The following is a 24,448-nucleotide window of genomic DNA, read 5'->3' on the forward strand; positions in this document are numbered from 1 at the left end:
CACATTATACTCAATTCAAAGTGTCCATAAAATTGTAAAAACTACGCAATGCCATAAAACTCTTCTACTCACTCTTCTTAAAACCCCCAAATCCTGACTAATAAGATATCCCCCACAATACTTGGTGCCACCCCACAGGAAAAAAAAATAAATCCAAAAGTAGTTATTCATCTGAAAGAAAAAGGTGCACACTGCATTCATTGAACCTGCATATCAAGCAAATATTAGACTACGGGACAAAGTTTTTTGATATGTAACATACCACATGTGTTAATCCTATTGAGAGTCCCAGTCCAGATGGAAACCTGAAATTTGAAGGGAACTTTAAATTTGGAGGGTGAAGGAAAAAGGATTTCAAAGAAAACGACTTAGGAATCACCCTCCAAACCCCTTCATCCTCTATCAAATAAAACACAATGTTTTGAGGGCAAAAAGGCAAGGTTGTGAGTTCACCAACCTCTTTTTCATTGACAATTCTAAAAAAGTAAAAAACCCAAGTAGAAAGCACTTATAAGCATGTCATGAGTGACAAAAACTTAAAACAAACGAGATACCTCAAGTGAGCTCTCACCCACCCAAGCATCCTCCAAAAACAAAAACATTACTTGGTCTAAAATGAGCAAGATGAGAGTTCAAAAAAGACACTTAGACAATAAACTTCTAGAGAATTCCATGAAAACAATGCCACTTCCCTCAATATCCGACCCAGCATGAGAGACAATGTCACTTTTCTTAATATCTCACCCATTCCAATAAGTCCCGTACTTGGTATTGCCTTGTGCCTTAAGGATTCAAACCTATAAGAGGAACCTATGCAACGATTTACCAACTAAAGAGATGTTCAAACTTTTTTTTCTTCCTTTCAAGAGAAGAGCAACAGACAAATTTGGCAGAAGAAAGCAGGCACCATTACAAACCAGGAAGTTGCAATTTGGTAAAAATTACAATAAGATATCATGAACATCAGTCTTTGCAACCACAAGAAAATGATATTAGAGATTATTTTAGGAAAACCTTCCCATCATGAAAATATTTATAGGGAACAATTCTCCCTAGTGCCAATACAAACTGTTTTCTTTTTAACTAGTATTATTATTATTAAGTGAACAATTGAATGAATAAATCTATTACGTGACGACTGAACACAGAAATGGCATAGATGAGAAATGATTAGACAACTACTTGGATGCCTTGTGACATGATGGTTTTATGTGGGTAGCTACGGACATTTCACGTAAGCGGCGGGCAATTTCAGTGAAGGATGGCCTGGCTGCAGGGTTAGGGTCCCAGCACTGCTCCATTAGTATTCTCCACTCAGTATCACAGAAGCTTGGAATTGTCGGTCTCAATGTGTTACTTACAATGCCCCCTGCACGCACCAAGTTATTTCCAAAATTATTACTGATCCATATATTGACTCTAGCGAATAAAAGTTACCTGCAGAGTTTAACAGTAATATTGGTTCATAAATGTTTGCAATTAATACTTACGGGAGATGTGAAATCCAATTAGTAATTGTTGAAATTCAGACCATTACATATAATGAATCATAGAAGCAGGGTTTGTTCTCTAGGAATTGAACCCAGGATCTTTTTTCAACTTCTGGTCTATACAGTATAATCTATTTAGACAATGACTTGACCTAAAAGCTTAGGTTTTTAGCTTGTGGGCTACCAATGCACAAGCCTTAATTCTTGCCTGCACAAGCGGAGAGATAACCAAAAGATGAGTAACACCCACCACGTGGAATAAGACCATTTTTCACCACCACATAATATTTACACAGACAAGACCACTAGAACCAAGGATTCCTTCACAACGATGACTCCTATACCGTGTAACTCATCACTTTATCAAAAAGCTTGCCTAAGCTACTAGGTCTTGAGACAACAATGCATACGAATTCCCAATGATCCTGCACCCAATTGCGATTGTAGAGAGAAAATGAATTATGCATTAGAGGCACAGTCTCAATCAAATTTTCATGAAATCATCGAAATTTTCACTTTTTACCATCCTCAAAATCAAAATGGTAGTCAATTTTGCAACTTAAAATTTTTGATAAAAATTTCCACAAAGCATCCAAAAATATCAAAATATCAAAATCTCAAAATTTTCAACAAGATTTTCTAACATTTTGACTATGAAACTAGATTCTCCTTGAAATTGAAATTTGAGATTCAAAATTCAAATTGAAATCTGTCTCTTGATAAATACTTTTTTATCTAAAACAAAGACAATATGACTCTTAGCTTTTAGACTTGAAATATTACGTAAAATTAACTTAGATATTTGCTACAACAATTTATTTGTATTTTTAATGTCTAAATTAGTTGTCTTTGAATAATATTAATTGATTTGTGAATTTCATTTATATTAATTGTGTTTAATATGAATTATCGCATTAGAGTTATTCCATGTTATATATGACATGCATGTCATTGGTGCATTTTAATTACACTATTTTAGTTCTATTTCACATTATCATTATTCACAATTTCTAAAGTTACATTAAAAAAAAATCCATGTTTTATTATTAATTTCCAGCATTTCTTAAAATTTAAATAAAAATTGGCATCAAAATCAAAATTTCCATTAAAATTCTATACTTTTGAAGCTGCAAAATTTTAGTCAAAATTAAATTTTAAAACCTTGATGACAGGGAATAAAATAATGGTTAACAATCATCAATAAACGCGAACAGAAAGATTAGGCCAAGACCTCTAGGCAACCATGGCTCTAATACCATGTCAAAGTACCACGTTATAAAAGAGTTTCAGTTATTGGATTTAGACCACCAATGTATATCCAGTTTTTCCGTAATCCAACAATTATTTATTCTTTTTTTCCCCCTTAGTAAGGCATGTTTTATTAAGGTATATAATAACCTAAACTTGTTCCAATATATTTAATATCTGTTAGAGGTTATTTATGTCTTTTAGTATTATTATTATTATTAAGTGTGTTAGTATGTTAATTAATGAGAGTCAGTAAGGGTATTATTGTCATTAGAATGTCTTTAATTTGTATTATAAATAGAGGGAGAGACCTATATTCAAGTTAGGTAATTCATTTTAAACAAATCTTAACATTATATCAAAGCGAGATCCAACCCAAACCCTATTCCCCTTGGTCGTCGTTGAAAAACACCATTCCTGTGGCTATCCTTCCCAGATCCACATCCAACCCACATTATTTCACAAAACCAACCATACACCCATAAACAAAAACCCCCTAAAGCCTAACCCCACAAAACCCCATAGCTGAAGGAGCCTCCACGCGCTGGTGCGCTGGTGAATTTTTTGCCTCCTTTTTCTTTTCTTTTTTTCCTCTGCCATGTTCTAATTCCTTCTCTAGACAATATTATCAATTTGTTAGGCTTGTTTTTTTTTTTGCTAAAAAATTCAACCTTTTTCGACCATGCACACGCAGTATTCCATTAATCTCTATTCAGGGTTTGTGAAGGCTTCTTTGTTTTTTAGAGCAATGGCAGCGTTCATATGTTTAATTGTGAGGCTGTGACAGTGCTATATCTGTCAATGAGTCATTCACCTCATCCGTGGTTGTGTTGGTGCTTCACATGACTTGTGATTGTCCCAATTAGTTTTTTCATTGTTCTTCTCGCTTGACACTAGTGTGGTTGCTGATTTGTGAGTGTTGGGATGGAATCAGTGACTCTCAAAAATTTGTTTCCCACATCACTACTACAAATAATGACTCAAAAGTTGGATGGAAAGAACTATCTTCAATGGTCTAAAGTTGTTCGGACTTATTTAGTAGGATTAAGAAAATACGACCACTTTCTCCAATATGCTCCTTCTGATGAGAAGAGAAAAGACATGTGGGCTCAAGAAGATGTCTTGGTTGTTTCCTTTTTATGAAATTTGATGGAGCCACAAATTGCATGGATGTGTATGCATCTAGATATGTGTAAGGAGATTTGGGATTATGCCAAACTTCTATACTCTAGAAACATTAAATGTACGTAAGATTTATCCCAAGAGTACTTTAAATTACAACAAGGAGATAGGAGTATTGCAGACTCTTTTGGAGAGATAAAGCGTATTTATGAGGAGCTTAACGTCGTGCAACCTATAACTACCGACATTCATGAGATGCAAAAGCAGAGGGAGCAGATGACAGTTCTTCATTTGCCAATGTTTATTCTAGTGTCCTTGGTGCTTCTTTTAGCACGCATTGTCCCGCTTTTGCATCTAGCTTTGAGAGGATAGCTTTTGCTACACAAGGTGATTCTAGTTCTCTACCAAACAATCACAAAAGTTATTGTGGTGGTTTGACTAATCATAGTGATAGAGACAGACGAGGTAGAGGTACTCCTCGTAAGTACACTCATTGTGGACAAAGTAATCATACTATTGAGCACTGTTGGGATCTTTACGGTAGACCTTCCCGTGTTGCCAATGCAACCACCACTGACTTCACACCTTTGGGGGCAGCCAATGTAGCCACCACTGACTCATCACCTTTGGGGCCAAGTAGGGGGCAACATATTGTATCCATGTCAAAGGAAGAGTATTCCAAGTTCCAGCAGTATCAAGCGTCACAACAAGATTCTCTTACCTTTGCATCTCTTGCCCAAAATAGATAATCCCACAGTATGCCCATCATCTGGTACTTCTCGTCCTAGTCCTTAGGTTATAGACTCTACTATCACTAACATATCACAGGTATACCTAGCTTCTTCTCCACTCTTCAATATTTTGCAAATTTTGTAATAACCCGGAAAAAAATAAATAAATAAATAAAATTAATTAATTAAAATTATTAATCAATTAATTAGTTAAACATTATTAAATTAATGTATCAAATAAACAAATAAAAAGAAATAGTATGAAAAAAAAATTAATTGATTAATTAATTAATTAAACATTATTAAATTAAATAAATAAATAAATAAATAAATAAGAATAGTAAAAAAAATTTGAAATAAAGATATATATATATATATATATATAAGATTTAATAATATAATAATATATATTATTTATATAGGAAGTAAACTTCCTTCCTCAGGAAGATCGCTGCCCTCTCCCCTTCTCTCTTCGTCTCGGTCACTCTCTCTCTCAATTTCTCGACAAATTTGCGGCTGATCGGGAAACAAAATGTGCCGTTGGGTTCCTAACTCTGCCACCGACATTTCTATTGGAGCGGATTTATCGTGTGAGTGGCGTAGGCACCACTCCTGGGGAAAGGTATATTTCCTTTAAATCCTTAATTTCTCCTTAAATCTGCCGTTAAATCGACGATCAGACACCACTACGGGGTCGTAGTCGTGATCTTCGTCATTTTGGAGCGAGTAAATTTCCAATTGGGGTTTTCTAGACCCCACTCCAAAGAGAAAGTGAGATTTGGGAAATTAGGTAAATTGGTTATATTTGAGGGTATAATTATTTATTTGGAATTTATGGGCTTAGGAAATATTAAAATAATATTTTATTTGGGGTTAATTTAATGGAATTAGGATTTTTTATTCAGGGCTCGGGTGAGGGCCGCATGCATCTTTCCGGGGTCCCTGTTGGCGTAGTTCAAGAAACCAAGTAAGGGGAAAAATATATATTAAATCAGAATTTTTATGAATTTAATGGAAAATGAATTGGGTTATATATACGTGTATATGTCTCGGTATGGGTTTAAAATGCCAACCATTTAAATTATGTTTTCCCGAATTTAGGGTTGTTTATTAGATATGTATATGCGAAAATGAACTGATGAAAGTAGAAAATATTTTCTAGATAATTATGTAAGAAATGGAAATTATATTTTTAGTGTTTAAATGCTAAATGTGGGTTGACTTATTTTATAAGGAATATGTATGAATTTTATTGATAAATGAGTAAATGTAAGTTCGGTGTAAATATATGTTAAATGTATGAGATGAAGGCTAAGTAAATAAAGCGTTAAGAATGAAATATGATATGAACCATGCTGCTTGTGTATGCTAATGCAACCATGTAAAACAGCTGAAAGATACTGGGTAAAACAGCTGAAAGATGTTGGGTAAAACAACTGAAAGATGTTGGGTATGTAATGAAAATGGAAATGAATGAAACGAAAATGAAATGTGAAATGTGAAATGTGAATAATGTAAAATGGGAAAGAGTCGCTTAAAGTGAAATGAAATGAAATTTTAAAGTTATGAACTTGAACATAGGTGAATGGTTGAATAATGATAAAAAGAATCATGTATTATGATATTAGAAGTATCTATGCTCGTAGAACATGCTACGATTGGGCGGGGCGTACTCTTTGCTTGAGGGCTTGCTAAGAAAGGCGAGTGCGCTAGTAACTTCGGATGTGGCAGTAGCTGGATAATGTACTAGGGCAGAGGGAACTTACTTGTATGGGCGGGTAGATTTCCCTATCCTTAGGACCTTAGCTGGAAAACCTTTGTTTGAACTGTGTGAGTACGAGATCAATCTACTACTTGAGGGCTTACTGAGTAAGGTGAGCGCCCCGGTATGCTTCAGCAGCGACCCTAGGGTTGCCTAAGTATTAGAGCAGAGGGGTGCTACTTGTATGGGCAGACAATCACCCTTATCCTTGGGTAATCTCGTAGGTTAAATCTTTCGCATATGATTGATTAGGTTCAGATAATGATTTCAAAAATTATGTTAACGATTTTCAAACGTTAAATATTATGTTGTTATATAAACTCATGTTAGCCACACGCTGTTTTAATATATTGTTTCTTCCCTTACCGAGATGTGTCTCACCCGAATATGAATTTATTTTTTTTAAGATTTCATCAAGATCAAGTTTAGAGAGCTCGAGGTTTATAACATTTTTGGGAAATAGAAAGAGAAAATGGTATATTTTTATGTTAATTTTGAGATGTATAAATTTATATTTTATGTTTTATGTTTTAAGTTTTCTGAGATATGGATGGTTGAGGATACTGGTATTTGGGAATTATGTTTTGGAGACGTATATATGTGATTACAGATGGTGAATAGTTAATTTGGATTATGGATAGGAATAGTAAACTCTGGTATTATATAATTAGAGTTTATATTTATCTTTTTTGCTGCGTACATGATATTAGTATGTGCATTATCAGGTAAATGAATGGATTAGTAGTACTTCGGGCCCACATAGAGGGTCGGGCCGTTACAGATGGTATCAGAGCAATGTCCAGCCGGAACTATGATTAACTTCACATTGCCTGGATATGGAAATGTTAGAGTATTAGGTTAAGAATGATTTATACCAGAGTATAAGATTGAGTTGCGATAAGGATAGGGATGGGTAGATTAAGATACCGTTAGGAATTCTGAGTTGTATTTAGTAAGCTTGGGGGCAAAAATCTCTTGATTGTCTTCTATGTTTTTCTGAAGAAGTACCTAACTTCATAAAATCATGGTAAATCCATCGATGGTGATGTTTCCGAGCACAGAAATTAGAACTTGGAATTTGAACTCGAAGGTTAGGTTGGTTGATTTAGGGAGAAAAATCTTTGAAAGAGAATAATTTAGGTGATGTGATTTAATGGTTTGTGGTCAACTTGGGTGTTTGATATTTAAATTGGAGTATATGGAAATGTGTGGTATGAGGTTGGCTAGTTGATTTCAAAGGTTATGGTATCGGAGGAAACAAGCAAATAGCTCTAGGTAGAGGTGGATCAGCACAAGTGTACTCGTTGATCTTGACAGAGCCAAATAATGTCAGGGGCGCAAGTATAGGTTTATGATTTAGATAATAATGATTTAATTTGGCTATGGATGATTGATTAGTGAAGAAATTTCGAGGAAGAAATTTTCTAAAGGAGGGAAGAATGTAATAATCCCAAAATAAAAATAAAAAAAAATAAAAAAAATATTTAAAAAATTAATTAATTAAAATTATTAATCAATTAATTAGTTAAATATTATTAAATTAATGTATTAAATAAACAAATAAAAAGAAATAGTATGAAAAGAAATTTGAAATAAGGATATATATATATATATATATATAAAAGATTTAATAATATAATAAAATATATTATTTATATAGGAAGTAAACTTCTTACTCAGGAAGATCGCTCCCCTCTCCCCTTCTCTCTCCATCACTCTCTCCGTCTCCGTCTCTCTCTCTCTCAATTTCTCAACGAATTTGCGGCTGATCGGGAAACAGAAGGTGCCGTTAGGTTCCTAACTCCACCACCGACATTTCTATTGGAGCGGATTTATCGTGGGAGCGGCGTAGGCACCACTCCTGGGAAAATGTATATTTCCTCTAAATCCTTAATTTCTCCTTAAATTTGCCTTTAAATTTACGATCAGGTACCACTACGGGGTCCTAGTCATGATCGTCGTCATTTTGGCGTGAGTAAATTTCCAATTAAAGTTTTCTAGGCCCCACTCCAAAGCGAGAGTAAGATTTGAAAAATTAGGTAAATTGGTTATATTTGAGGGTATAATTATTTATTTGGAATTTATGGGCTTAGGAAATATTAAAATAATATTTTATTTATGGTTAATTTAATGAAATTAGGATTTTTTATTTAGGACTCGGGTGAGCGCCACAAGCATCTTTTCAGGGTCCCTGTTGGCGTAGTTCAAGAAACCAGGTAAGGGGAAAAATATATATTAAATCAGAATTTTTATGAATTTAATGGAAAATGAATTGGGTTATATATACGTGTATATGTCTCGGTATGGATTTAAAATGCCAACCATTTAAATTATGCTTTTCCGAATTTAGGGTTGTTTATTAGATACGTATATGCGAAAATGAACTGATGAAAGTAGAAAATATTTTCTGGACAATTATGTAAGAAATGGAAATTATATTTTCAGTATTTAAATGCTAAATGTGGGTTGGCTTATTGTATAAAGAATATGTATGAATTTTATTGTTAAATTGTGTGGCATGAGTAAATGTAAGTTTGGTGTAAATATATATTAAATGTATGAAATGCAGGCTAAGTAAATAAAGCGTTAAGAATGAAATATGATATGAACAATGCTACTTGTGTATGCTAATGCAACCATGTAAAACAGCTGAAAATGTTGGGTAAAATAGCTGAAAGATGCTGGGTAAAATAGCTGAAAGATGCTGGATATGTAATGAAATGAAATGAAAATTAAATGAATGAAACGAAAATGAAATGTGAAATGTGAACAATGTAAAATGGGAAAGAATCACTTAAAGTGAAATGAAATGAAATGTTAAAGTTATGAACTTGAACATAGGTGAATGGTTGAATAATGACAAAAAGAATAATGTATTATGATATTAGAAGTATCTATGCTCGTAGAACATGCTACGATTGGGCAGGGCGTACTCTTCGCCTGAGGGCTTGCTGAGAAAGGCGAGTGCCCTAGTAACTTCGGATGTGGCAGTAGCTGGATAACGTACTAAGGCAGAGGGAACCTACTTGTATGGACGGGTAGATTTCCCTATCCTTAGAGCCTTCGCTGGAAAACCTTTGTTTGAACTGTGTGAGTACGAGATCAATCTAATACTTGTGGGCTTACTAAGTAAGGTGAGTGCCCCGGTATGCTTCAGCAGCGACCCTAGGGTTGCCTAAGTATCAGAGCAGAGGGGTGCTACTTGTATGGGCGGGCAATCACCCTTATCCTTGGGTAATCTCGTGGGTTAAATCTTTCGCAAATGATTGATTAGGTTCAGATAATGATTTCAGAAATTATGTTAACGATTTTCAAACGTTAAATATTATGTTATTATATAAACTCATGTTAGCCACATGCTGTTTTAATATATTGTTTCTTCCCTTACTGAAATGTGTCTCACCTGAATATGAATTTATTTTTTTTGGGATTTCCTCAAGATCAAGCTTAAAGAGCTCGAGGTTTATAGCATTTTTGGGAAATAGAAAGAGAAAAGGGTATATTTTTATTTTAGTTTTGAGATGTATAAATTTATATTTTATGTTCTATGTTTTAAGTTTTCTGAGATATGGATGGTTGAGAATACTGGTATTTGGGGATTATGTTTTGGAGACATGTATATATGTGATTACAGATGGTGAATAGTTAATTTGGATTATGGATAGGAATAGTAAACTCTAGTATTATATAATGGGAGTTTATATTTATCTTTTCCGCTGCATACATGATATTAGTATGTGCATTATCAGGTAAATGAATGGATTAGTAGCACTCTGGGTTCACGTAGAGAGTCGGGGCGTTATAAATTTACCTTGTGTTACTCTTGCTGATGGATCCACCACTATAGCCAAAGGAATTGGGACAATAAATTCCACTTCTTCTATTTCTCTTCCTTCGGTTTTATATATTCTCAACTTTCCTTTCAATCTCATATCTATTAGCAAAATTACTAAATCCATAAATTGTTTAGTGACATTCTTCCCTAATTCTGTGGTTATTCAGGATTTGAAAACAAGGAAAACGATCAGTGAAGGGCATGAAGCTGGTGGACTCTATCACTTTGAGCCGCTATCTCCTTCTACCACTTACACTGCTACTGCCACACTTTGGTCATCCTTCACTGAAAAAGTTAAGATGTCTTGTTCCTAATTTGAGTTCTATGTCTAGTCTCGATTATGAGTCTTGTTAGTTAGGAAAGCACCATTGTGTTCTTTTCTCTTCCCAAGTCAATAAATGGGCTGCAAGCCCCTTTATGTTAGTTCATTTTGATGTTTGGGGTCTTCATAGGGTTGTGTCTAAGTTGGGTACTTTGTAACCTTTGTGGATGATTATTTAAGAATGACTTGGTTATATATTTAATAAAAGATTAAGTTATTTCATGTATTTTGTACCTTTTGTTCTGAAATAAAGACTCAATTTGGTTTGCCAGTTAAAATATTTCAAAGTGATAATGCTAAAGAGCATTTCAGTGCATAATTCATTACTTATATGACTTAGTTTGGTATTGTTCATCAATCATCATGTTCCCACACTCCTAAAAAAAATGGGGTTGCAAAGAGGAAAAATAGACATCTCGGAATCACTCACACCTAATTTTATCAAATGCATATACCTAAAGTGTTTTGGAGTGATGTGGTACTTACTGCTTGTTATCTGATCAACAAAATGTCACCCTCGGTTCTTAGTGGTAAAATTCCGTACTCCATTCCATTTCCTAATTCACCTTTATTTTCTCTCCCTCCTCATATATTTTGGTGTGTGTCCTTTGTTCATCAACTAAATCCAAGGGTGGATAAGTTGGATCTTCGTGCTATTAAATGTGTCTTTCTAGGCTACTCATATACTCAAAAGGGATATCGTTGTTATAATCCTATACTGCATCGCTTCTTTGTTTTTTCCGATGTTACCTTATTTGAGTTTACACCTTACTACCCCCAGTCACTGAGTGCTTCTAAGCTCAATGAGTTTCTTCCTTTGCCTAATCTTCCAGATTCTACTTTGTTGACCTTACCCAACCAACCATCTGAGTCTCCATGTAGTTTGAGTCATTTTCATTGTCTTGATCATCCTAATTTGCAAGTGTATTCACGATGGCAGCTTCAAGGAAGAGAGTCCCCTCTAGCTTCTACTACCATGCCTTCGGTTTCCTTATCTGATTATCATACTTCCCATGATGTTGATCCTCCTATTTCTGTTCAAAAAGGTAAACACACATGTACTTAACATCCCATTTCCAACTATGTTTGTTATGACTCCTTATCACCCACCTATTTTTGTTTTTTTACTACCCTTCCTAAATCTATTTAGGAAGCCTTAGCCCATTGTAGGTAGATGGCTGCTATGGTTGAAGAGATGAATGCTTTACATAACAATGGTATTTGGGACTTGGCACCTCTTCCTCCTGACAAGTTTGTGGTTGGTTGTCAGTATGTTTACACTGTGAAAGTAAACCCTAATGGTTCTGTGGCTCATCTATAGGCTCGTCTTATTGTTAAGGGATACATTTAGGTGTATGGTCTGGATTATTCTGATACTTTTTCTCCAGTTGCCAAACTTACATCAGTACGGCAATTCATCTCCTTGGCTACTTCTTGTCACTGGCCTTTACATCAGTTAGATGTGAAAAATGCCTTCTTGCATGGTGACCCTGAAGAGGAGGTTTATATGGAGCAACCAACTAGGTTTGTCACTCCGTGGGGTTAGGCTTAGTGTGTCGGCTCAAGAAGGCTCTATATTGTTTAAACAGTCTCCCTAGAGCATGGTTTGGTCGTTTCAGTGCTGTAGTACTTGAGTTTGGTCTTCAATGGTGAGTTGTGGATCATTCTATGTTTTAGCATCATACTTCATTGGGTAGAATTCTTCTTGTTGTTTGTATGGATGATATTGCTATTACAGATGATGATAATAAAGGTATCCAGAGTCTCAAACTTTTTCTATATACTAATTTTCAGACCAAAGATCTGGGATTGTTGAAATACTTCTTAGGTATGGAAGTATCTAAATTTCATATGGGAACTGTTTTGTCACAGAGGAAGTATGTTCTTGATCTGTTAGATGAAATTGGATTGTTTGGATCAAAACCGGTTGATACATCCATGAATTCTAACAGCAAGTTAGTACTAAATATGGGTGATTTGATACCTAATACAACAACAACAACAACAAGAAAACCAAGCCTTAAGTCCCACTAGGTGGGGTTGGCTATATGAATCATTTTCTGCCAATTTATGCAATCATAGACCATTTCTTTTGACAGATTCAGGACTATTAAATCCTTACTCACTATCCCATTCCAAGTTATTTTAGGTCTACCCCTACTCCTACCACTCCCCACAGTAACTAACTCACTCTTCCTCACTGGCACACTATGTAGCCTATGTTGTAAGTGTCCATACCATCTGAGTCCTCCCTCTCTTATCTTATCTTCTAGAGGAGCTACACCTAAATTACCGCAAATATGCTCATTCCTTAATTTATCTTTCCGTGTTATACCACTCATCCATCTAAGCATTCTCATCCCGGCAACTTTTACTTTTTGGATATTCCGTTACTTCATTGCCCAACATTCCGATCCATATAGCATAACTGGTCTTATATCTGTCCTATAAAACTTCCCTTTTAATTTTAAGGGTATTCTACGATCACAAAGCACACTTGAAGCACTTATCCATTTTACCCAACCTACTTTAACTCTATGTATTACATCATCTTCAATTTTACTTCAGTTTGCATAATAGATCCAAGATATCGAAATCTACAAGTGTTATTTATTTCTTCATCATCAAGTTTAACTTTGTCTCCAATATTCCTCTTATTATTACTAAAATTACATTTCATATATTCTGTCTTATTTCTACTTATCCTAAAGCCTCTAGATTCCAAAGTTTCTTTCCATAATTCTAACTTAGCCTCTACTCTACCCCTAGTTTCATCAATCAATACAATATCATCAGCAAACAACATATATCATGGAACCTCATTTTGAATACTCTTAGTCAGTTGCTCTATAACTAAAGCAAAAAGATAAGGGCTCAAAGTAGATCCTTGATGTAAACCTATGGTGATTGGAAATTCTTTAGTTTCTTCATCTATAGTCCTTACACTAGTCATTACTCCATCGTACATATTCTTAATGACATCAGTATACCTACTACGTACACCTTTTTTTTTTTTAACCCACTATAGAACTTCCCTAGGTACCCTATCATATGCTTTCTCTAGGTCAATAAATACCATACACAATGCCTCTTCTTTTTCCTAAACTTTTCCATTAACCTTCTTAAAAGATATATAGCTTCTGTGGTAGATATCTCAGGCCTAAAACCAAATTGATTTTCTGATACCTTCGTTTCTAGCCTTAATCTTTGTTCAACTACCCTTTCCCATAGTTTCATCATACGACCCATACGTTTAATTCCACGATAATTATTACAATTTTGAATGTCTTCTTTATTTTTATATATAGGTATTAAAGTACTTTTCCTCCATTCATCTGGCATTTTCTTAGTTTTTATAATTGTATTAAATAAATTAGTTAACCATATAAGTCCGCTATCACCTAATGTAGAGACCCGGAAAATAGTAAGTAATGAAATAATAAAGAAAAGAGGAAAATTGGTTTGGCACAAGCCTAACTGTTGACGGTTTGAGGTGAGCTCAGAAAACCGTCGACGGTTTTAGTTACCGAGGCTTAGTAAAGGGTAAAACAACGAAAACGGTTTGGTTAAAAGGCCAAACCGTCGACAGTTACAAGGAAACCGTTGATGGTTTCCCCTGTGCCAGCAGCCTATAAATAGGCTTTTAAGTCATTTTAATTGTAAAAAATTTAAAACTCTCCTCTCTCTCTCTCTCTCTCTCTCTCTCTCTAAGCTGCGGACCTCTCTCTCTCTCTCTTCGATTTCTCGTCCGATTTTAGCCCTAATTAAACAAGGAACATCATTTCAGGAACCTGGTGACGTTTCTCTGCAATTTAACCGGAGTGATTTTGCTGGTTTAGGCTTCTCAGACACCACACCAAAACTGGGGTAAGGAAGTTGTTTTTCAGGTTTAATTAGTTATTGGAATATGTGGGCTTAAGGAATGTTAAAATGATAAATATTCTGGGGTTGAGCTGATTGAGTTAGGATGTATGGATACAGGGTTCGTGCGAGCGCTGCAGGCACAATTTTGGGATCGCTGTAGGCATAGCTCTAGGAAACAGGTAAGGGGAATATGTTATGTCAGGCGTTTACAGAAATTTCATTGAATAAATTAAAGTATGAGATTTCTGAGTAATATAGATGTTTTCCTGAGTATACTGATTTGTGAAAATGAGAACTTTGGAAATGATATACAAACATATATGTTTTGAGAAAGTTGGGTTAATGGGATGAGTAAAACCCTAGAGATGGTTATATTATTATTTTCAAAAGAAAAGTATAGTATAAAGTATCACTTAATCTGTGTGGCATGAGTTTGAATGTATGTATAAACAAATTCGTCAGTTTTTATGGAGAAATATATATACACAGAGATATGATTTTATACGGTACAAATTTCATACAGTATTACAGCGTCCTATTAAGGACTACAGTACAAATTTCATACAATATTAGAGCGTCCTATTAAGGATTACAGTACAGATTTCATACAGTATTACAGCATCCTATTAAGGACTACAGTTCAGATTTCATACAGTATTACAGTGTCCTGTAAAGGACTACAACATCCTGAAAAGGACTATAGCGTCCTATAAAGGACTACAGCATCCTGAAAAGGACTACAACGTCCTGTAAAGGACTACAACATTCTATATAGAACTACAGTACAACATTTGATACATAAATACAGAATGATAGCGTTCTATATAGAACTACAATATTATAGTATTTTATACAGAATTATAGTATTTTAGTGGTTTTATACAGATTTATAGTATAATAGATTATACTGATTCGAGAAATGAAATCATGTGATTATATTGTTTTGGAAATCACATTATATGGTTTTAGAACCCTGATGGACCATAGCTAGGCACGATACCATAGTCCCATAGTTGCCAGTGCAGCCACGCTTCTTAGATAGAGTGTTAGTGGAATAGTCGATTGTGCCATAGAAGTGTAGAGATTACCCCCTGGAGTCTAGACTAGCTGGGTAGGCCAATCGTACTCATAGTTACAGATACAGATACAGTTGACTTAGCCTGGTTAGGCCAATCATGGCTAGGTCCAACCTTTGGGCCGCACAACCCGGATCATGCGGGGTTAATACATGACGTTATTGTTTATCCATCTAGGGCAGTTCTTCTATGCATATATGCACATTTACTTATACATAGTTATTGTTTTATACAGAGTTATTAATTTATACAGAGTTATTGTTTTATACAAAATTATTGTTTTATAGAGTATGATGAGAAAGAAAAGTGTGTATTTTGAAATATATTTGTATATACGTGATTACTGTTTTACATGATTTCACAGTGAAAGAAAAGGTAAATAATGGTTGTATTTTTGGAACATTAAAATTCATATTGCCACACAGTGATAATAACTTATTCCCACTTACTGAGAGGTGTTTCACCCTAAGAATTCAAACATTTCAGGAGATCCAGACAAACGAGCGAAGAAAGCTCCGAGGTAGAGGAGGGGGTGTTGGTACAGTTATAGTTTCGGGGTAAGTGTTTGAGTTGGGAATGTGTTTTGTGTAATCCCTAAGATGTGTTTATGGATTTTTGGGGATGTACATGTATAATTATGGAAATAGTAGAACTCTGGTATTGTTGTTGGATGTATATATATATATATATATAGATGCTTCCGTTGTGTAGTATGTTATCTTGAGGACTGTAGTACCTAGTGCCATTTTGGGCATTACAGGGTACTTTAGTGTATTTATACAGATATAGTGGATGGAGTATTACATTGGGCATTACAGTTGGTATCAGGGCAGACTTATTTTATTTTATTATAAAAAAAAATAAATAGAATTTTTGGGTCGTGACACCTAAGCATTTCTAAACTTCAATTAGGATGTTATCTAGTCCTATAACTTTCCCATTTTTCATCTTTTTTAGTGCAAACTTAACTTCGTCAACTCTAATTTTGCAAATAAATGTCATACTTTTAATCTTTTCCACATTTGTCAAATCTAAGTTTAAGTCTTGAAAGAAGAAAAGATTGGAAAAAATATTTCTTTCATAATTTTGTTCTTACGTACAATCCAATATATAATACAATAACCTATTCTAAACAAGGAAACAATTTCCTATTGAATAATATCAAATCCCCTATAATTACCCACTTTCCTAATTTATATTTTATTTACAAAGATATTCTAGGTTGACATTTTAACACTCCCCCTCAAGTTGGATCATAAATATTAATCATCTCCAACTTGCTAATAAGATCATCAAAACTCTGTCGTCCCAAGCCTTTAGTGAGGATATCTGTAGTTTGTTCCTTAGTTGGTACATAAGTCATACATATAATTCCTTCTTCAATTTTTTCTTTGATGAAGTGTCTGTCTACCTCCACATGTTTAGTCCTGTCATGTTAGACTGGATTAAGAGAGATGCTAATAGCTGCCTTATTGTCACTGTAGAGTTTGATAGGAAGGTTCACCGGCACCCGTAATTCCTCCAATAGTTTTCGTAACCACAATCCTTCCCAAATCCCTTAAGTGACTGCCCTGAATTCAGCTTCAACACTACTACGAGCCACCACATTCTGTTTTTTGCTTCTCCAAGTCACGAGATTTCCCCAGACGAATGTACAATATCCTATGGTGGACCTTCTATCTTCCACTGATCCTGCCCAATCTGCATCTGTAAAGATCTCTATTTCCTTGCTTTCACATTTCTTAAAGAAGAGTCCTCTTCCTGGGGATCCCTTGAGATATCTAAGGATCTTGTATACGGCATCGAAGTGAACTTCCTTTGGTGAATGCATGTGTTGACTTACTACACTAACTGCAAATGCAATATCTGGTCTAGTATGTGATAGGTAGATCAGTTTGCTAACCAATCTTTGATACCTCTCCTTTTCTACTGGTTTTCCACAATCTTCAACCCTCTTTACTGTTTCTATCGGGGTTTCACTAGGTTTGCACCCTAGCATGCCAGTTTCAACTAGGAGGTCAGTAACATACTTTCACTGAGAAACACTAATCCCCTTTTTTGTTCTTGCCATCTGTCCCAAGTCTTTAACTTCAAATTCAGTAGCCAGAACCTTCTTCAATCTCTCCATTTCTACAGTATCATCACCAATAAGGATTATATCATCAACATACACTATTAGAATTGTTTTCTTACCTCCCTCAGACTGTTGGAAGAATAGTGTATGGTTTGATTGCCCTTGTTGATACCCTTGATTCTTTAGTACCTTTGCGAATCTGTCGAACCATGCTCTCGGAGATTGTTTGAGGCCATATAACGATTTTTTTAGTTTACACACTCTGTTTTCTTCACCTATTCTATTGAATCCTGGTGGTATAGTCATGTAAACTTCCTCTTCTAATTCTCCATTTAAGAAAGCATTTTTAATATCAAGTTGTTGTAGTGGCCAATCTAAATTGGCTACCATGGACAAGAGAACCCGAACTGTATTTAAGTTTGCCACTGGTGCAAATGTCTCAGTATAGTCAATGCCGTAAGTCTGTGTAAAGCCTTTTGCAACAAATCTGGCTTTATATCTTTCAACTGTTCCATCAGATTTACATTTCACTGTGAAAACCCATTTACAACCTACTGGCTTCTTCCCTTTCGATAGATCTGTCAACTTCCAAGTTCCATTTTTTTCTAGGGCTCGCATTTCTTCCAAGACTGCCTCTCTCCATTCTGGTATTTCTAGAGCTTCCTGAATGTTTTTTGGTACTTTCATCCTGTCCAGATTAGAGACAAATGCACGATATCCTATAGACAAGCTTTTATAAGACATGTATTTCGACCAAGGATATTGAGTATATGACCTGGTTTGTTTTCTGATTGCAATAGGTAGATTGATATCATCAGGTGTAGAATTATCAGAGAAAGACTCAATTACCAAATCATGATCATTCGGAGCCATCACCGGGTCCAACGCTCTTGGTACCTCAGGTATGAGATTCTCCCTCTCCTTTGTTTTCGGCTTTCTTGAATAAACTAGTATGTCTGCATTGTTTTGTTCTCCTGCATCTCTTCCTGAGGGTAAGTGTTCAGTTGTGTTTGGCAAATCAGGAAGTACTGTAATGGAAGACTCAATAGACTCAATAGATGGGTCAGGGAATGAAGTAACTGGAGTAACCGCAGATTCAATAGTAAAAGGATCAAAGAACCGATCTTCATATTCAATAGTAAAAGGATCGAAGAACCGATCTTCACTCCTCCATTTCTCCCCCTGAAGAGAGGGCTTTGAGAAATAAGGAGTGGTTTCAAAAAAGGTGACATCAAGACTAACGAACAGTCGTTTTGAGACCGGGTCAAAGCATTTGTAGCCTTTTTGGGTAGGTGAGTAACCAATGAAAACACATTTAATGGCACGAGGATCCAATTTATCGCGATGGTGTGCATGGACATGAACAAACGCAGTACAGCCAAAAATTTTCAATGGGAGACTGGAAGGTAGTCGAGAGGTAGGAAAGTTTTCCTGAAATTTCTGCAGAGGAGTGACAAATGAGAGTAACTTTCTCCATCGGAGTACGTCTCACGTACGGCTTCCCAGACCTCCTTCGCCGTCGGCAAAAACAAATAAATTTTTCCGATTGATGGTTGCATTGAATTGACGAGCCAAGCCGTGACCATGGAATTTTCGGACCTCCATCTTTGCAAGGCTACGGCGTCGGAAGGATCTGGTTTCCTTCGCTCACTGGTAAGGTAACCAAGCTTTCCTTTTCCCTCAATCACCAATTTCATGGACTGAGCACATTCACGGAAATTTTTTCCGTTTAGTTTTTCCAATGAGAGTGGAAAGACTGTGTTATCATTTGTACTCCCACCGGACGTAACCTCTAAATCGCCGGTGATGTTTGCAGAGGAGGTAGAGTCTCTGCTGTCAGCCATTGTTTAGCTGGGTTTAAGAAACCCTAGCTCTAATACCATGAAAGAAGAAAAGATTGGAAAAAATATTTCTTTCATAATTTTGTTCTTACGTACAATCCAATATATAATACAATAACCTATTCTAAACAAGGAAACAATTTCCTATTGAATAATATCAAATCCCCTATAATTACCCACTTTCCTAATTTATATTTTATTTACAAAGATATTCTGGGTTGACATTTTAACAAGTCTTCTATTTGGTTTTTATTAAACAACTTACTAAAGTAACTTTGTCATCTTTCTTTTATGTCTTCATTCTTAACCAAGACAATATCATCCTCACTTTTTATATATTTTAGATTTCCTAAGTCCTTACTCTTCCTTTCTCTAACTTTAGCAAGTTTAAATATATCTCTTTCCCCTTCTTTTGTATCTAATCTATCATACAAACTATTAAATGATTTGTATTTAGCTTCACTAATGACCTTTTTTGCATCTTTTCTCACCTCTTTATAATTTTTTAAGTTATCCATGTTTCTACATTTTGTCATGTTTTGTACCTTTTATTTTATTTATTTATTTTTTATTTTTTTTGTTGTTTTTACGGCTTTTTGGACACCTTTATCCCACCACCAATTTTCTTTGCTATTCGAGAATCTTCCCCTTGATTCACCTAAAATCTATTTTGCTATCTTTTCAATAAAGTTAGCTAATCTACTCCAAAGAGTATTTGTATCTATCTCATCCTCTATAGTCCAATCCCCATCTTTGATCATTTTATCTTTAAATTGTATTATATTTTCTCCCTTTAGGTTCCACCACCTAGTTCTCTTACACTGGTTTATTTTATCCTTTTTCTTCCATTTTCTAATTCATATATCTAACACTAAGACTCTATGTTGTGTGGTTAGGCTTTCACCTAGAACAACTTAACAATCCTTGCATGATAAACAATCTACCCTCCTATTTAAAAAGAAATCTATTTGACTTTTATTTTGTCCACTTTTAAAGGTTATTTTGTCCACTTTTAAAGGTTATTAAGTGTTCTCTCTTCTTAAAGCAAGTATTCATTATACTAAAATCATATGACATAGCGAAATCTAAGATCATCACCCCAGGCTCATTTTTGTCTCCATATGCATATCCTCTATGTATTCTCTCATAACTTTTATTATCCTTTCCAACGTGTCCATTTAGATCTCCTCCTATAAATATTTTCTCAGTCCCTAGTATGCCTTGTATAATACCATCCATATCTTTCCAAAATTGTCTCTTAAAATTTTCTGCTAAGCCTACTTGAGGAGCATAAGCACTAATGATATTTATTATCTATTGACCTAATACCATCTTCATTTTTATAATTCTATCCCCTACTCAAGTTTTTTTGTACAATAATTCCTACTCCATTCTTCTTCTTTTTTTCTAGTGTATCAAAGTTTAAATCTTGATTTGTCAATCCTAGAAAATATCAGAGACTTGTTGGAAAGTTGAATTATCTTACAGTCACTTGGTCGGATATATCTTTTGCAACAAGTGTTGTGAGTCAATTTCTAGATTCTCTAGGGACAAGTCATTGGGATGCAATATTTCACATCCTGAGATATCTCAAAGGTACACCCGAGAGGTCTTTTATATCATGATCAAGGTCACACTTATATCCATGGATATACAGATGCAGATTGGGTTGGGTCGCCTTCTGACCAAAGATCCACAACCGAGTACTATATCTTGGTTGGTGGTAATTTGGTTTCTTGGAAGAGTAAGAAACAAACTGTGGTGGCAAGGTCAAGTGTGGAATCAGAATATAGAGTCATGGCTCACATTGCTTGTGAACTTGTCTGGTTAAAGAACATGTTGGAAGAATTGAGTATTTCTCATTCTCAACCTATGAAATTGATGTGTGACAATGAAGTTGCTCTTCATATTGCCTCCAACCCTATCTTTCTTGAGCAAACAAAGCACATGGAAGTTGATTGCTACTTTGTTCAGGAGAAATTTGTGCAGAAGCTTATTACTACTGCTTATGCGAAGTCTAATATGCAACTTGCTAATTTTTTTACCAAAGCATTGGGGGGGTGCTCGTGTTAAATTCATTTGTAACAAGCTAGGAGCATATGACATTTATGCTCCAACTTGAGGGGGAGCGTTAGAGGTTATTTATGCTTTTTAGTATTATTATTATTGTGTTAGTATGTTAATTAGTGGGAGTTATTAAGGTATTATTGTCATTAGAATGTATTTAATTTGAATTATAAATAAAGGGAGAGACCTATCTTCAAGTTAGGTCATTCATTTTAATCAAATCTTAACAATATCCATTTGAGGTTCTTCCCACACAACACATTCAATATCTCCATTTCCCAGACGTGATCTCCACATTACCTTATGAAATAAAATAAATATTTTCATATTGTTTTTATATTTGAAAGTAAATCTATAACTTAAAAACCACTTACTCAAGCTTCAATAGCCACTGTTTTCTTCTTTGAGTTCTTAAAAGAACCCAATTTAATTGTTCAATGCTTTTAAATTGTTTTTCAAAATTAAATATTAATTTTTAAGTTTTTTTTCCCCAAAAAAATTCTCATTGGAATTTGTATTTTGTTTTTCTTCCTAATTCTTAGTTTAAAAAAAATCATGTTACAATCATTTCCAAAAATTATCAAAATTCTCTCAAACATTAAAATTTTTCATGGCCTTAGGTGGCATGACAGAATATTGGAAAACCATTTTAGAGTCCAAAGGTTTTAGGATAAGTAGGAATAAGACATATTATAATAAATATAATTTCAATAACATAAGGAATAGTGGGGAGAAGATGAAACTTGATAATCAAGAAATCATTAGCACTAATAGATTTTGATATCTTAGATCTATTATTCAAGCGGAAGGAGAAATTGAAGAAGATGTAAAGCATAATATTAAAGTGGGTTGGGAAAAATGGAGTGGAGTGTGTCAAGCATGTTGTGTGATCGTAAATACCCTTAAAATTAAAAGGAAAATTTTATAAGAAGGCTATAAGGCCGACTATACTTTATGGTTCAGAATATTGGGCAACTAAAAAAACTTGTACAAAAAGTAAAATTGCCAAAATGCGAATGTTAATGTGCATGAGTGGTATAATATTAAAAGATAAACTAATGAATGAACATATGTGCAACAATTTAGGCATAGCACATGTCAAAGATAAGATAAGGAAAGTGCAACTTAAATGGTTTAGACATTTGAAACATAGGCCTACTAGAGCATTTGAAAAGAGGAGTGAGTTAGTTATTGTTTCTGGCATGAAAAGAGGCAAGAGTAGGCCTAAAATAACTTGGAATGAGGCAGTGAAAAAGGATTTAATAGCCCTTAATCTACTAGAGGCAAACGTTCTACATTGGTTGAATTGGAGAAAAAGAATTCATGTAGCCAACCCAACCTAGTGGGGCTTAAGGCTTGTTATTGTTGTTGCTGTTGTTGTTGTTGTTTACATGGCATGACACTTTCTAAGCATCTGAAGTTGTTGCCAATCAGTTACTGCCTAACTAGCATCAATCTGGAACCAATCTAAAAAATTAATAAAATTTAATTCTATTAACCTATGGTTTGAAACCACAATGTCAATAATATGATAATTGCAAAATATACACAGTAGAGCTGCTGTAGTTGAATGCTAAAGAAGGGGGAAAAGCAATTACTGCCTGACCTATGATTGCACCATAGTGCATATTGGCATAAGGCTCCTCTCCAGTGAGAATCTCCCATAAGACAATACCAAAGGAAAACACGTCAACCTGTGGATTGATGGAAAAAGGAGCGAGGCTAGCAGTATTAAAATTCAAGAGTGAGACCAGGAAAAAGTAGAGGGAAAGGAAAAATGATATTGCTTCTTTAGAAAATAGAAAGAAAAAACTAATTCAGAAGGAATATTTCAATTCTACTGAATATTTTAAAAATAAAAAGAGATTTTCTCAACATTTTTCTGAAAACAAATTCAACTGACAAGAGCCATACGTAAAGTGTCAACAGTGTCACTTAGCATGGTTCATTGTGGATATTTAATGGTTTTAGTTAGTGAATAACTATAACCATAACTTTCTTCAGACATTAGCCAAGCCAAGTCAAAGTCAAATAGTCAATAAAGATCTATATCTTCACAATAATTTAAATTGGCAAACAATTCACCGTTTCATCCCTTCTCTCATTTCAATTGGCAAGCAGCCATGTTGTACTGTATTGTGACTATTACCAAACCCAACCCCCACCCCCACACCCTCAGCACACCCCTCTCTGTCTCTCTCTCTATATGCATGTTTGTGTTAAGTCAAACAGCAGACAGAAGGCAATTTTCCTTGTAATTAAAAAGATGAAACTAGAAAGGCACCTGTCAGGTATCTTATACGTTATAGAATCTTTTGGATCACCATTTGATCCTAGTGCACAGTAGGTGAAAATTTCTAAAGAATTGCATAAAAACAAAAAAGAAAAGAAAAAACATCAATTGCTCTCTTCTGATCTGTCAAGCCAGTCTAAGAAAGAGTTTTTATGAGTGGTAATGTACCTTTTCAGACACCTTAATGCTGCTGCCATTCAGCAGCTCTGGAGCCATCCACGGCAGGGTGCCTCTTACGCCACCAGAAACCAAGGTATTTCGCTTAATTTTAGACAGGCCAAAGTCACCTACCTAAGAATAAGAGTAGAGTAATGCTGTTGTCAAAAATTGGTTTGAAATGAAACCTATCTTTCTTTAAATAAGCAGTGACTGCAGGAATGAACCTATTACATTGACAAAATTCAGCATAACTACAAAAGAATTAATGAGGTTTCCTCTGGAGTGTAACAAATTCGGAATTACCTTGCAAATAGGCCGTAAAGGATCTTTCATGTTTACGAGCAAGTTGTCACATTTAAGATCAAAATGCACAATATTCTTCGAATGCAAATATTCCATTCCAAAAGCTGCATCCATGGCAATTATGAGTCGCTTGCGACAATCAAGATACCTGCAAATTACATTTGTAAAAAGAGAAGAATACAACAGAAGGAAATATTTTCATAAGAAAAAACATCAACAAGACCATAAATTTAGGACTTATTCTATGCAAATCCAAGTTGC

General features: G+C 34.8%; 1 protein-coding gene across 11 annotated transcripts in view; it reads right to left on the minus strand.

Moving 5' to 3' along the window:
• Positions 1 to 924: 924 nt before the first annotated feature.
• Positions 925 to 24,448, minus strand: part of LOC131143778 (uncharacterized) — a 49,681-nt gene continuing 26,157 nt past the window's right edge. For 10 of the 11 annotated variants that reach the window (XM_058092104.1, XM_058092101.1, XM_058092100.1 and 7 more), the window contains 4 exons: positions 24,188 to 24,335; positions 23,894 to 24,016; positions 23,039 to 23,126; positions 925 to 1,369 (listed from right to left, as the gene is read on the minus strand). In XM_058092104.1, coding sequence (XP_057948087.1) covers positions 1,179 to 1,369; positions 23,039 to 23,126; positions 23,894 to 24,016; positions 24,188 to 24,335 — 550 coding nt within the window. In that variant the 3' untranslated portion in view covers positions 925 to 1,178. Of the gene's footprint in view, positions 1,370 to 23,038; positions 23,127 to 23,893; positions 24,017 to 24,187; positions 24,336 to 24,448 lie in introns of those variants that run through there. The other variant, XM_058092107.1, reaches the window with a different exon arrangement.

The sequence above is a fragment of the Malania oleifera genome, chromosome 12 (genome assembly GCF_029873635.1).
Source record: "Malania oleifera isolate guangnan ecotype guangnan chromosome 12, ASM2987363v1, whole genome shotgun sequence".
NCBI classification, from domain to species: Eukaryota; Viridiplantae; Streptophyta; class Magnoliopsida; order Santalales; family Ximeniaceae; genus Malania; species Malania oleifera.